At 40.3% G+C, this 13,409-nt stretch overlaps 1 protein-coding gene across 14 annotated transcripts in view; it reads right to left on the bottom strand.

Annotated features, from left to right (window-relative positions):
* Positions 1-13,409, bottom strand: part of brsk2a (BR serine/threonine kinase 2a) — a 187,503-nt gene that overhangs the window by 59,691 nt on the left and 114,403 nt on the right. For all 14 annotated transcript variants that reach the window (XM_039808458.1, XM_039808465.1, XM_039808463.1 and 11 more), the window contains one exon: positions 11,428-11,522. In XM_039808458.1, the coding sequence (XP_039664392.1) occupies positions 11,428-11,522 (95 nt within the window). The remainder of the gene's footprint in view (positions 1-11,427; positions 11,523-13,409) is intronic.

The following is a 13,409-nucleotide window of genomic DNA, read 5'->3' as shown; positions in this document are numbered from 1 at the left end:
AAATTGGTTTATAAATTGACAGAGAAGGCTCAGGGTGATGGTTTTAATAGTATTTGGTTAGGGAGTGTGTGCGTTAGTTGTGTTATCTCCCACTACTGAGCTAGTCCCACTGAAAACAGCAAAAACTAAATAAAATAACATCTGTATGATTGTATTCCAAAGTCGTTGAACTGGGAAAAAAAAAGAAGTAATCTCCCTCTTACTGTCATCATTTTCTGTTTCTAGCCTTCCCCTCCACCCTGTGGACCAAACTAATACACAAACACGTGTGCACACGCAAACACACATGGATACACAGTCAGAACAACAGGCTTTTCTGATAATCACTGTATCAGTCATCCTTTTTGAAGAGGAGGTACATTCTCTCCACGGGGGAGTTTGATCAATGCCAGAGACATGTAAATCGATCTGGACATAGTCTCTGCTAGCTCCTAGTCCTTATCTTTTATCAATCCCCCACCCTTTCAAATCTTCCTTATTACCCCTTCCCACTCAAGACCAATTCTGACACTCCTCCTCCTCTTGGTCCTTCTCTCTTATCCTTCATTTATTCTCTGTTTCTCTCATTCTATCTCTCTAATCATGTCTATGATGTGTGTCTGTGCTGCCGACATATCCATCAGGCTGCCACTTAGACCAGTGGCAGGCCACATCATTTCACACTAACAGACATGTCCCTGGATAACCTTGGTCATAATAGAGTCTAATGGCACAGGTCTCCCACACCCTGGGGTCAAAGGCTACAATAATGAACCTCCTCAAACATACTGCATGGCCTGATAGGTGGAGTGGAGTGGGAAGGGCTGGGGAGAGGGTAAAAGCTGTGTGTTCATGTGTATTAGCAGTATGTGAATGGCCATGTGTGTGTGCAAAATGAGTGATTTATCAGTGACGGGCAGGCAGTGAATCCCTTTTGGCAGCCATGTTTGTGTGTCGGCCGTCTAAAGTGTCTTTTTGTCAACTCGTCTTTTTTCGTCACTCACTACCTAAGCAAGGGATTTTTCATATGAGAGGGTTGGTGAGGTCACCTTGGATTGTGTGGAGATGTGAAATGTGGATTAATGAACTGGTTTTCACAGACTAAAAAGAGAGGGTGCAGAACTGAATGTAATGATTAGATCTGAAGGTCATCTATATCAGTTATAGAGTTTAAATCTAATAACCTACAGTCGCCTATATTTGCATGTGAGGTAGATGGAATTGTTTCCAAAGTGCAGCACAGGAAGATAAAATGGGACCCTCTAAGGACGTTGGAGAAATTGGTATTAAAGCTATGTTGCGTACTTTCTGTCGCCCCCATGAGGAATTCTTAGTAATGACAACAATACTGTTGTTGCATCCACATGACACAAGCCTTCGGTGATCACGCAACACCCCCACCCCTCCTCACACAGTTGCTTGTAGCCAAGGAGGACACAGAGGATTAAAAAAAAACATGATGGACTCTTCAGAAGAGGCAATTATATTCACTCTAGCTTTTGCGGGCGAAAGTCGCCGGACTACACGATATTGTAAACATAGCCATACTGAGAAATACAGAGAGAGTTGTGTGGAGCGGATAGTCTTAATTAGCTTTGTATCAACTCATTTTGGCAATGGCTTAAATGTAACGGAAGTTCAGTAATATAAAATAAGAAAGTATATTTTCCTTTTTTTGCTGCAAACCTTAAATTAAAATATGATGTAAATTTGGGTGATTACATTTGCAGTCTATTTGACTTCAACTGTATAAGACCAGAGCACTCCTTTAAAAATAAAATAAAGATTTAAAGAAAAGGTGATGAAAAACTTTGTTGAGCATTAATTTATGGAAACATTGAGATGATTTTTGCATGTGACGTGGACAAGTTGTACAGTTCTGTTACAGGATTATTTATATGAAAATAATACTATACCAGTGTACAACTGATTTATCAAAATAGAAGAAAAGTGACCTGACTGTAAAATACAACACAAGCAAATCTAAGTGAACTACAACACTGGTGCTGGTTTTGGTAAATACAAAGTTATGTGAAAACAAATTAAAACAAAGAAAGTGAGTAATGAATGAGTAATGAAGGCTATTTAGTGCAATAATTCAGGCGGACAGTAGTGATTAGCCAACAGTGATTCACTCACTCAACTCATTATCTCCACATATGACTACATGGCCTATTCATTGACACATAAGCCTGGTCAATAGTAAGCCGGACACAGGAGTCAATACATGACAGCCAACAGGTCAGTAGGAAAGACATGGTCAACTGAAACAAGCCAAATTAGCTTGAAACTTTGTAAGTAAGTTTAAAATAGCTCTTATAATGTAATCAGGGAGTTTCTTTCAGCTTCTGCATTTGTTAATTAGGTGTTACACTGAGCGTGAGTCTTTGACACATAAAAGGCACACTTGTGCTCTCATGGTACCACATATGCATACTAATTTACCCTAATAATGGCAAACCATATGTGCATATGTGTATACAGTGTCTGTATGTATTACATGCATGTGTTTGTGCTTTATGGGCATGTACAGTGTGTGAGTGAGAAAAGGAGGGAGAGAGAGCATGTTTTTGAGTGTGTTAGCACAACAGAGTCATTAGCAAACAACCCCCACAGGGATGTAGAAGAAGGAGCTGATGAAGTTAAAAGTGTATTTCTTTAGATGTTCAACACATTGACCACAAAAGCCCAAATTTACATCAGGATCTGTCCCAACATCATTAACACTGCCAAGAATTTCCCTGTTTTTTTTTTACAACAGCTAAAAGTTGAAAATGTATGCCTGGTTCACAAATTAATGTAGCATGTGTGTAATGTTCAAGCCTTGTGTTTGCTAATAATCAAGAGATAAATGTGTAGTATAATACAGGGGAGTTACATGGATGTAACTATAGTTCTGTGAGTACATGCATAGCCCTCTACAATAACCATTTACAAAGTAGAAACACCTTTGTTGCTGGCGAATATAAGTTAGTAGTAGTATTAGCATTCACCCCACTAGTGCTAGTGAAGTGATTATATCATTACTACCATTATACAGTAGGTTCTCAATATGAAATAGCTTATTAGTGTGATATATACAATGGAACAGCAAAACATGTAACTGTTATATGCTTTGACTACTCCTTCACTTTATTACAGTAAAAACATATTACGGGGTACATTTGGTAGCTGTTTGTACATTGGTATGTAAATTCTAGTTTACACTGTGAGATCAGTATGAAATGCATAAAATGTTTTGGGCATCATCACCAGGTGTATGCTTGACCTATAGGTACAATCTACTACTGCATGTGTACATAGTCTGTGTGCGTGTAAGTGAGCCAGTAAGTAGCATCGTTGGCAGTGCTCTTTGTGGCATGTGTGTCCACAAGCTGTGATTCACCTTACAACCCTGCCTCTCTGATGTGAGACTCTCTGATGTGTGTGTGTGTGTGTGTGTGTGTGTGTGTGTGTGTGTGTGTGTTTTGTGTCTTTGTTGATTCTGTACAACTTGACAATGGTCATGGAGCTGTCATTCATGGTGTCATTTATGATATATGTGATCTGCCCACTGAGGTACACACACACACACACACACACACACACACACACACACACACACACAAGCGTGCACAGTCAAACACATACAGGCTGCATGTAGTGGCAGTTACAACGATGGAATGGTATATGAATAGACATATCACAGCATTGCTGTTGCCAGTGAGATGACAGTTGTCACAAACCATGACATACTTCATTGTCCATCAGTTATACTATTGCAAGGCTCTGATACAGTGCCTACAGTGCATACAACATTGCACACACACACACACACACACACACACACACACACACACACACACACACACACACACTTCCCAAACTATTGACATTTTTATAAAACATTTCGTTTTAGGAGAACTTATGAGTTTTACCTAACCCTGTAAGTCGTTGCACTATCTATTTGTATTTTATATTGATGTTTTTACCATGCTTTTATGATCTTAACTGTAGCGTAGCACTTTGAGATTTGATCCAAATGTAAAGTGCATTACAAATAAAATCTATTATTATATTATTATTAAACTGTTCCAACAAAGCTAATTTGTATGTACTGTATTGTTTATTGTTAATGAAGACAAGGACAAAGTGCTGCAGGGCAGCAGGCCAATATAAAGTAAGTAGATTAACATCAAGCACATAATGATAGGCAACTTGTTGAGATGCAGGGAATTGGAAGTGTGCGTCTTTAAATGGAAGCAACATGATATAAAAACAGATGACAAAGACAGATTTGGAAGTAAAATTGAAGTACAGTTTTCCTCTCAAGGGAACATGATGTACCTATTCAATTATCAGTCCCTACGTAAAAAAGACAAATAAAAGATGATCACAATAACCAGTGGTTGAGAAGAAACACACAGAATTACACATCAGTGTGTCCACAGGTATAAAGAGGTAAGAAATCCCAGTGCAAAACAAAGTAATAAACAGACATAAAAAGCTAAACTAAACTTTGAAAGGGAACTTTGCTGATCTCCCCACAAAAGCATTACTCCACTTAAGGGTAAAACTGGATAAAAAGTGCCCTTCGCTCACAAAGGAAAAGCAAAAAAACAAAAGCAACACCAAATAAACAAAGCAAACAAGGCTTTCTCATCTATCTGACAACACAGCAGCTTCTGCCTTTGAAGAGGAAAAACAAATGCCATCGGTTTAGACATCTGTCTGTCTCCTGTCGAGCTCAATGGGGGATCCCGCTACATCTTGTGTTCTGCTATCCGCCATTTCATTATGTTGTCTGCACTCCATCTCTGTTTTATCTCGATAAGACATATGAGAGGTAAAATCAGTCAACTAACCTTGCATGTGTTTTTGTCACCACAGTGAGCAGCAGCACTGATGGTTTTACACGTCTCTCTCCAGGATGCTTTAGATCCCAAACTACCAGGCACAAATGTGTAAAACTCAATATTTTGGTGTCTTCAGTCAATGGTATTTAGCATGAAAGATAATGTGACACAGGTTTGCTTTACAATTCCCAAACATCTTGTGCCCTGTAGGTAAAATCTATTCCCCATTTCCGTTTCAGCAGAGCCTCATCGACACTCAATAAAGACTGGGGGAAAAAAAGTGGATTTACATTATTTTTGAAGTGGTGATTGGGAACTAAATTAGGATGTAAAATAATGAAGGATCTTCATATTGACTGACAACAGACAAAGGGCTTTGTAAGGCCTATTATTATTTAGGTTCCTACAGAATGCTATGAGGAAACAAGGGATGGAGAGTGTTACAATGGGAAGAATGACAGATTGGTGAGGCACTTCTTTCAGGGTTTTGGTCAATACTGAAAAAAAACAAGTATCACTGGAAATGTACTATATTGACTTTCCTCATAGTTTTATTCTATAACGTAGCTATAATCTATATTCAAAAGGTGTACAGTTCCACATTTGATTAAACCCAAATGAAGGAATTAATATAAACTTCTTGAATTGTTTTATTGCAAAAATTCTAATTCACCCAACATTTGAATGCATGCATAAGTCAACAGGCAGAAGTGAGTGAAAGAAGCAGCAAACGTAGAGCAGAGAAACAGTCTTTCTGTGCAGTCAGCCTGTTAAAATCAAACTGTGTGCTAAGCTCTGGCTTCTGGCTCAGCACCATATAAAGCTGATGGATCAACGTGCAGGGGCACAACATATGAAACCCATTTATTTTAAGGGGTGTCTGCAATGTCTCTGCAGTGGCGCACAGACGCATGCACACAAACACGCACACAAACACGCATGCACACGACATGAAGTTAGACGTGTGCACGTTGGAGGCATTTCTATATCCAACCCACTCGCGGCACAACAGAGATGGGAGAGAATGGCCAATCTATAATCATTAGGAGGGGAAGAGTAGAGATGGCGGAGAAAGAAAGCTACAGTGCTGTCAGCGAGGTGTCGGGATAACAAGATTAGACCTTGTATGATTCATCTGTGGCCGTGGCATTCTGCTCCTCACCCGCCCACCACAATCCCTGTCGGTTGGTGTACTCAACCTTCATACCATGCTTTTTTCTGCCTTTTAGTCGTACATTGTTGGTTTACATGCTGTGCATTGACAACTTGGATACTATTGTGTCATACAGTCATCCCGAATTAAACTTTCCTCATGTTTTGTTATTTAGACTACAGATACAGATGTACACAAACTGTGCAGATCAAACAAATGATATGGTAGCATTGCTCTAATTCCACAGAACAGGCTAATTTTCCTTATTTATGGAAAGAAAATCAAATTCAAAAAGAAAAAAGTTCTGTTCCTTATCCCTGCCCCTGAGTAGAGGGCTGCATTACCTATGATTCAGGCCATTTTAGGTAATGTAGCCGTCTAATGCTGCCTGGTTGTTCTCAGCTCTTACATGCGGTGTCCTTAGCACTTCAATTATTTGCTTCAGGGGGCAATTATAGTTCTGGCTTCTCCATCTCTTTCTCTCACTCAGGCACACATTTGTCTCATCTGAAATGTTATGACTGACATCAAGGACAGAGTCAGCAAACCACAATGAACATCACCGCGCTAAAACCCAGTCAAAAACATTGTAGCTATGTAGCGATATCTACTTCACAAGACATCCATTCAAAGTGTTCTAACTTCACGTTCACCATCCTTTCTAACCCTCCCCACACACACTTTTCCTCCCCTCTATCTCCCTTCATCCTGCACTCCATCGCTCCTCTCCCTCTCTTCCTTTCTCTCCCTGGGCTTGGGGACAGTAGAGTGACTTTGAAGTTGTGCTGCTTCAGGAGGAGAGAGAGTCACTCTGGCTAATTAGTTGTCCTTATCCCAACAGCAGCCGCTGCCACCAGCTAACAGGCTCAGAGTTAGAAACAGAGCAGGCATCAACAGCAACTACCAACTGCTGCGTGCTAAAGATACCCTTCTCCCTCTGCTAGTTGTTAGTGCTAGTGGCTAGCAACAATTTAACTCTCCCCGAGACTAAACTGCAGATTAGTGAAGTTGCTCCACTCAGCATAATGATACTGTAGGTAATATAGTATGTTATATGTTGTAAATATGTTAGAGAAAATCCCCTGCTCTCAGGGGAAGCTTGTCAGACCACAGTTGACTGCAGTTGCAAGATTCTACTCTGTTTTTTCCCCACCATGTCGTCATCACCAATATGACAATATCAGTTTTACAGTAGGTGCTTGGAAGCATTGCAATAACAGACTTGTGGTTTTCCAATGCACGGGGAAATTGCACTATGCTCTTCAAGCTAAGAAAAAAATAGTGTATGCTTTAGCTATGTAATGAAAGTCAAAAAAGTGCAGAAGAAAGACAAAACCATCGTAACTAAATGAACATTGCAAACAGTACTGCAAATGTGAGTCATAATGGGTTACATTCGAATTAGCGATACGTGTAATATAATAACCTATTTTAGGAGGACTGGGTATTATACCTCATCGCTCAGATTTGTAATCTTATTTTAATTGATAAAATAACTCAAAATGGTTTTACTTCCATTGTATTAAGGCAAAGATCTGGTACATTGTGAAAGAAAAGAAAGAAAGAAAGAAAGAAAGAAAGAAAGAAAGAAAGAAAGAAAGAAAGAAAGAAAGAAAGAGTACTTTGTTAATCCCTCATTAGGGAAATTCAATTTTTACACTCTGTTGTTGTTAATCTTTACACACACGTGCACACAGGACTACATACATGCATTAGTGAAGAGGTGTCAGAGCAAAGAGGCTGCCATATAGTCATCCCTCCAAGCAGTTGGGGGTTCAGCGCCTTGCTCAAGGTGAATTGTCACCTCTCCAGGTACCAGTCCACAGACTGTCCCTACAGACTGAGCTACTGCTGCCGTATTAATAAAGGTCGCTTCTTTGTTGTCCAATGAAAAAAAGGTTTTGTAGGTTTAGATTTCTCAAAGTGAAGTACTGAGGAGAACCATTCCTTTACAGTTTGGTACCACAAAGTTGGTATTGTACTATATATATATGATAATTTCTTAAATCATACTTAGCTCTACTTATGAGGGTTTCTCAAATTTCTCTTGCTTGTTTTATTTCCCAGCATTGTTATGACATCAGCAATAAAAGAGTTGTCACATTGTTGCGTGAACATGAATTATGTTTATTTCTGTATTCTATTTTCAAGAGAGTGCAAGCAGCTTTTAGTTGAAGTGTGCTAAACGACAATTTTTCTGATTCATCATATCTACTGTACAAATCAATAACCATTATTCAAATTTCACTGTTCTTTGTAATCATAATCACATGTATTGTATGGCGACGATTTGGTTGTACCATATGTGTGAATGTCACATTAATAGTTCAAGAACAAAACACACTCACTCCTGACAGCAAATATGAGTAGAGATGTGGTGTACCTAGTAAGGCGCCTGTGTTATCTTGTCTCAGCAGGGTTTCTCACAGCATGTCCATCTCTCTCTCCTGAGCCTTGCTCTCTTTTGCCCTCGCTCCGTCTCTCTGACTCAAGCCCACAGCCCCACGGCACAGACGCATAGTAGCGAGCGAGCGAGAGAGCAAGCGAGCGAGAGAGAGGGCTGGCTGAGTTTCAGAAACATTAACTACTCCCTAGAGAACCACTAACACACACGTTCACACATGCAGTGTTTGTTCTGGGCTTCTCTTTGTATCGGATCACCACGCTCCATTCTGTTTGGCCTCTGTGCCAATGACTTCTGACATACTGTCATATGTGCACATACTGTGTATTCTCTTTCTGTCTGTTTCTCTCTCATCAGTTGAAACATGACGGGCAGCCACTTGCTACTGACGGGAGACTCTCATCACTATTCAACTAATTCCATTATTTGGTTTTCTTAGACATTAAAAAACAACCATTGGGCTGCATTTGCTCTTTGAAGTAGTCAAGGCTCATTCTCTGTAACAAACTGACATAAAGTTCATAGACAAATTCATTATCCAAGACAATTCAAGGTCTTTCTGGTCTGTAGTGTCACAGCCTGTGGGGGCTGTAGACTAAAGAGTTCAACATTAGCTATATAAAGTTCAACACACAGTGAGTGGAGAAAAGACCTCTCTGCCAGATATTCTGAGACAATTAATTCAACCCGTCTCCTCATCTCTACAGACTGACTCCCAAGGCCAGTCGGAGGAAGGACAGACGTAGAGGGATGACGTGTGTCATGGAGGATGTGTTCGTGCATATACATATGAATGTGTGTCTGTATGACACATGTACACACATTCTTATGAACTCTTGTATGTGTTGAAAAAGTGTGTGTCCACATGTATCTATGCATGTCATCTCTCTCTCTCTCTCTCTCTCACACACACACACACACACACACACACACACACACACACACACACACACACACACACACACACACACACACACACACACACACACACACACACACACACACACACACACACACACACACACACACACACACACACACACACACCTGTCCAGGAGAGTCAGATTCTCCCCTAATGGCACCACGGGGACCCAGGACATTAGCATATTAAAAGGTGACATTTCACAGTCTTTTCAGAGTCTTGCAGTAGAGTGCAGCACCATCACTCTGACAGTCTGACAGCCACACAGGCAGGCCGGAGAGCAGACACATAAGACTGTGGAGTGCAACACAATGGGAATATGGGAAAGTGACTGGATTTTATAAAAAAAAAAACACCTGTCCATATGATTTGTGGCATCCACTCCTAAACTTACACACAGTAAAAGTGTCTCTTTAAGAGGAACTCACACACCGCAGCAGCCCCCCCACACACACACACACACACACACACACACACACACACACACACACACACACACACACACACACACACACACACACACACACACACACACACACACACACACACACACACACACACACACACACACACACCAGGGGCCAGTTGAGAGAAGAGTGACAATGGCTGAGTTTAGTAATTGGCTCTGAACTGCAGCTTCAGCAAAAGCCTTAGTCCTGTCGGAAACCTGTCAGTGTTTGGCATCTTTTACTATCACTTTCATCTGCAGGACAGCACAATGTGAAACACCTGGGTTGGGACATTATCCCACTACTTTCCTCTCTGCTGTCACATGTTACAACAGTTCCAGCAACTACTTCTGCTACAACTAATAATACCTCTGTCAGTGCCGAGGCAACCAAAATGACCTTTCTTTCCCTCATGAGAATTTCAGACTGTACGTGGAGCCGAATACGAGATAGAAAGAGACTGACTTCAGGAGCAAGACAACAATGAGTGAGAAAAAGTCCAGGACACTGACACAACGAGAAGCTGATTAATACAGACTGTTTATCAAACAGCAATAGAGAGATTTTCATCTAAAGTCTAATGATGCTGTCGCAGAAGTGATGCAAAACGGAAGGCTTTTCCATTTGCAGATAACCTGTGTTGTAAGCAAACCAATCTGCTTCCTGCTTTCCAGCTCATAAGCAAACAATTACAGGAGGTGCTCCTCTCTGCGTGTGTCCTGTGAAAGACAATTTTCAGGTTGTAACATCTTGTTGTCCTCTATCTTCCTGCTCTCTTCGTTTTCTTTACAACTATTCCATCAACACAAAGGCCAATTTTATGTGGGCACTGAATAGAACTGCCCAGCAGGAGCGCTGGGACATAATAAGAAAAAACAATCCCTACTGTGTCCTTCAAAATGAGGCTGTGTGGGTAACAGAAACATTATAAATAGGAATGTTTCAAAGTGTTTTGGAGTAAGGATAAAGTAATCGTAGTTGAAGAAACTGGCTTTATTGTTTTGTTACCATAAGGTTTATTGGGGGATCTGACTCCTGGCAGAGGAGCTAAACAGCTGACTGTTTCAGTTCAATTTTTGAAAAGGATTAAAATCCGCTGCTTTACAAGACACACGTCACTAACTCAGCCAGTGATTCCACTCTTCATGAGGCTTATTATGATATAAATCTCATATTCAAACATTTTTGCAAGATCAGCCATTGATTGATGTCGGAATTTTAAACCCACTCAAGCAGTCCTCTCCTAATTTTGATTTTTGAAATGCTAGCTGGCAGTCGGCCCAGATTGTATGTGTCAAAGAGCTCTTTCAGGAACATCACTATTCAGTTACAGTCCAACTCTTAGTGTTGCTTCAGTCAGCCTGGCTGCTGCATATTAACATTTTGGAGAGAGAGAAAGGAATGATGTTCATCAAATTGTCCCTGTTCTCCAGCCAGACTGGGAAACAGGGACAATGTGGTTGTTGAAAACAAGACAAATAATATACTTTCTCACCTATACTGTAGATACACAGGTAAACCAACTAAAAAAATGAAATAACTTGTTTCACTAGACTTGCCTACTTCATGTACATATACATGGAGATAAGTAAAAATACATACAGAAATGATCTTAATAACAAAAAAGTGTGAAGGGAAGTGAAACTACTTAGAGCCACTGGAAGAACTGAAAGCTGTAAACCTACCTTCATTAGTACTGACTCACTGAGTTTCTCACGGTTGACAATCTTTATGGCGACTTTCTGGCATGTTACACAGTGGATTCCCAGCTTTACCAACCCTGCAAACACAAACAGAAAATACACACTTTATTAGGTCAAACACTTCTTGCCACGCTTAGGACAAAAAGTAAGGCAATGTTTCAGATAATACCAAGAAAGCAACTGATGCATAACTGGGCTGAATTTACAGTGCATAATGTATTCCTAGTGAGCACTTTACTCACAGACATATAAAATAGACTTGAATTAAAGTGATTTGTGAAGGTTTATTTTTTACTAGCTACTAATGTGCATTGACCAGACTGATGTATAATGCTTATAATGACTTCTGAAGTGTCGACAGTTCGTTAAAGTAACTGCCCTCTGGGGTTTATTTGAGTCATAAAGGCAGTAAGTAAGTGGGCCATTTGTGTTATTGATTCCTATAATGTACTAAAACTGCTGTGATGCAGTCGTGTTGAGTAAGCTCAAACAGACAATATACTGTAAAAGGTAGTGGTAACAAACAGAGCCAATTGTCAGTGGTTGAATGGGACTCATTATTGACCAGAGCTAAAAAAATAAAAAAAAAAGACAATAAAGCAATTTGGACCAAACTGTAGAAGAGTTAACCAGGATGTCACATTTCAACAACCCAGCAGAAAACATACCCTTTTACTTCACAACACAAAACACACTGATGCACGGGGAGAGATTTAAGTGTTTGATACGCCGTACCAGTTAACTCTATTGGGATTCACACAGAAACTTTCTGCAAATCAAAACCCAAACATTATAAATCCTGTGATTTGCCACAGAACCACAAAAGCATCTTTGCCTTAGTTAGTGCCCCCAGGTATCCTTTGTGAAATGATCAGAAACAAAAAATGTAGAAAACAAGCTGGGATACCCCAATGAGTGTACAGTTACAGTGGAACAAAGTGATGTGTTTGAATGTATTTGATACAGGGGAGCTATGGCATCAGCACCAATCCATTTTCTGCAGGGACACAGAGAAAAGAAAAGATGTTTGCATCAGATTACTTACAAACTGAAACAAACACACACCCAAACAAATGTTGGCTGTCTATGATTTCCCCAATGGCCCCATGGTGCTGCAGGGATTTAGAGATGACATAAGATGATTTTTAACTTGGTAAACTACAGCATTTGAGCTCTCTAATGGCTGGCACACAGAATTTACAGAAAGTGGAATCATTTGAAGGCTTTGATTGTTTGACACTCTCGTGCTGGCAGAGATGATGGTGGGATTAAGTAGAAAAAGTGTTACTGTATAATGGCCTCAGACAGAAATGGTGCAGCTACTGTAAGAAGCATGTGGATGCAGAGAAGTAATGTCCTGCATCAAACTGGCTGGCTGACATGAACTACTGTCTTCCACTGTCTCTCACACAGTTTGATTTCTACATGAACCAGCAGAAGAGGAGAGTCAATGGGCTTTGAGGATATGGGGGAACGTAGGAATGCAGAAAAAGTCGTATGACACCACAGAAACAACAAAGACGGAGGAGGGGATGCAGCAGTGGGAGATGGAGAAGAAGACAGAGAGATAAGAGTTCATTTCTTACACTGCACTGCAACTTCTATTCTTGTATTTCATACCTGTCTGTTTTTAATTGTTTTTAACTGCTCTTTAATTTTTTATGTAAAGCACTTTGAATTGCCTTGTTGCTGAAATCTTCTATAGAAATAGCTGTCTTGCCTTGCCTAAGTAAACAGAAAAGAGCACATAAAAGATGAAGGGGAAAAGTGGAAAAGATTGAGAATCAGGGATAGCACATTATTCAAATGACAGACCATAGATAATTAGGCAATAATGGAGAGCATCGCGTGGGAGTGAGGCTCTGGCTTGGGACATAAGGGGCCGCGGGGGCCAAGAGTGGAGAGACACATGGAGGAGAGGAGGCGTGAGAGAGAGAGAGAGAGAGAGAGACACACACACAGAG

This window comes from Perca fluviatilis, chromosome 8, assembly GCF_010015445.1.
Source record: "Perca fluviatilis chromosome 8, GENO_Pfluv_1.0, whole genome shotgun sequence".
Taxonomy (NCBI): Eukaryota; Metazoa; Chordata; class Actinopteri; order Perciformes; family Percidae; genus Perca; species Perca fluviatilis.
The sequence above is the reverse complement of the archived record's forward strand: the minus strand, read 5'-3'. Positions and strand labels throughout refer to the sequence as shown.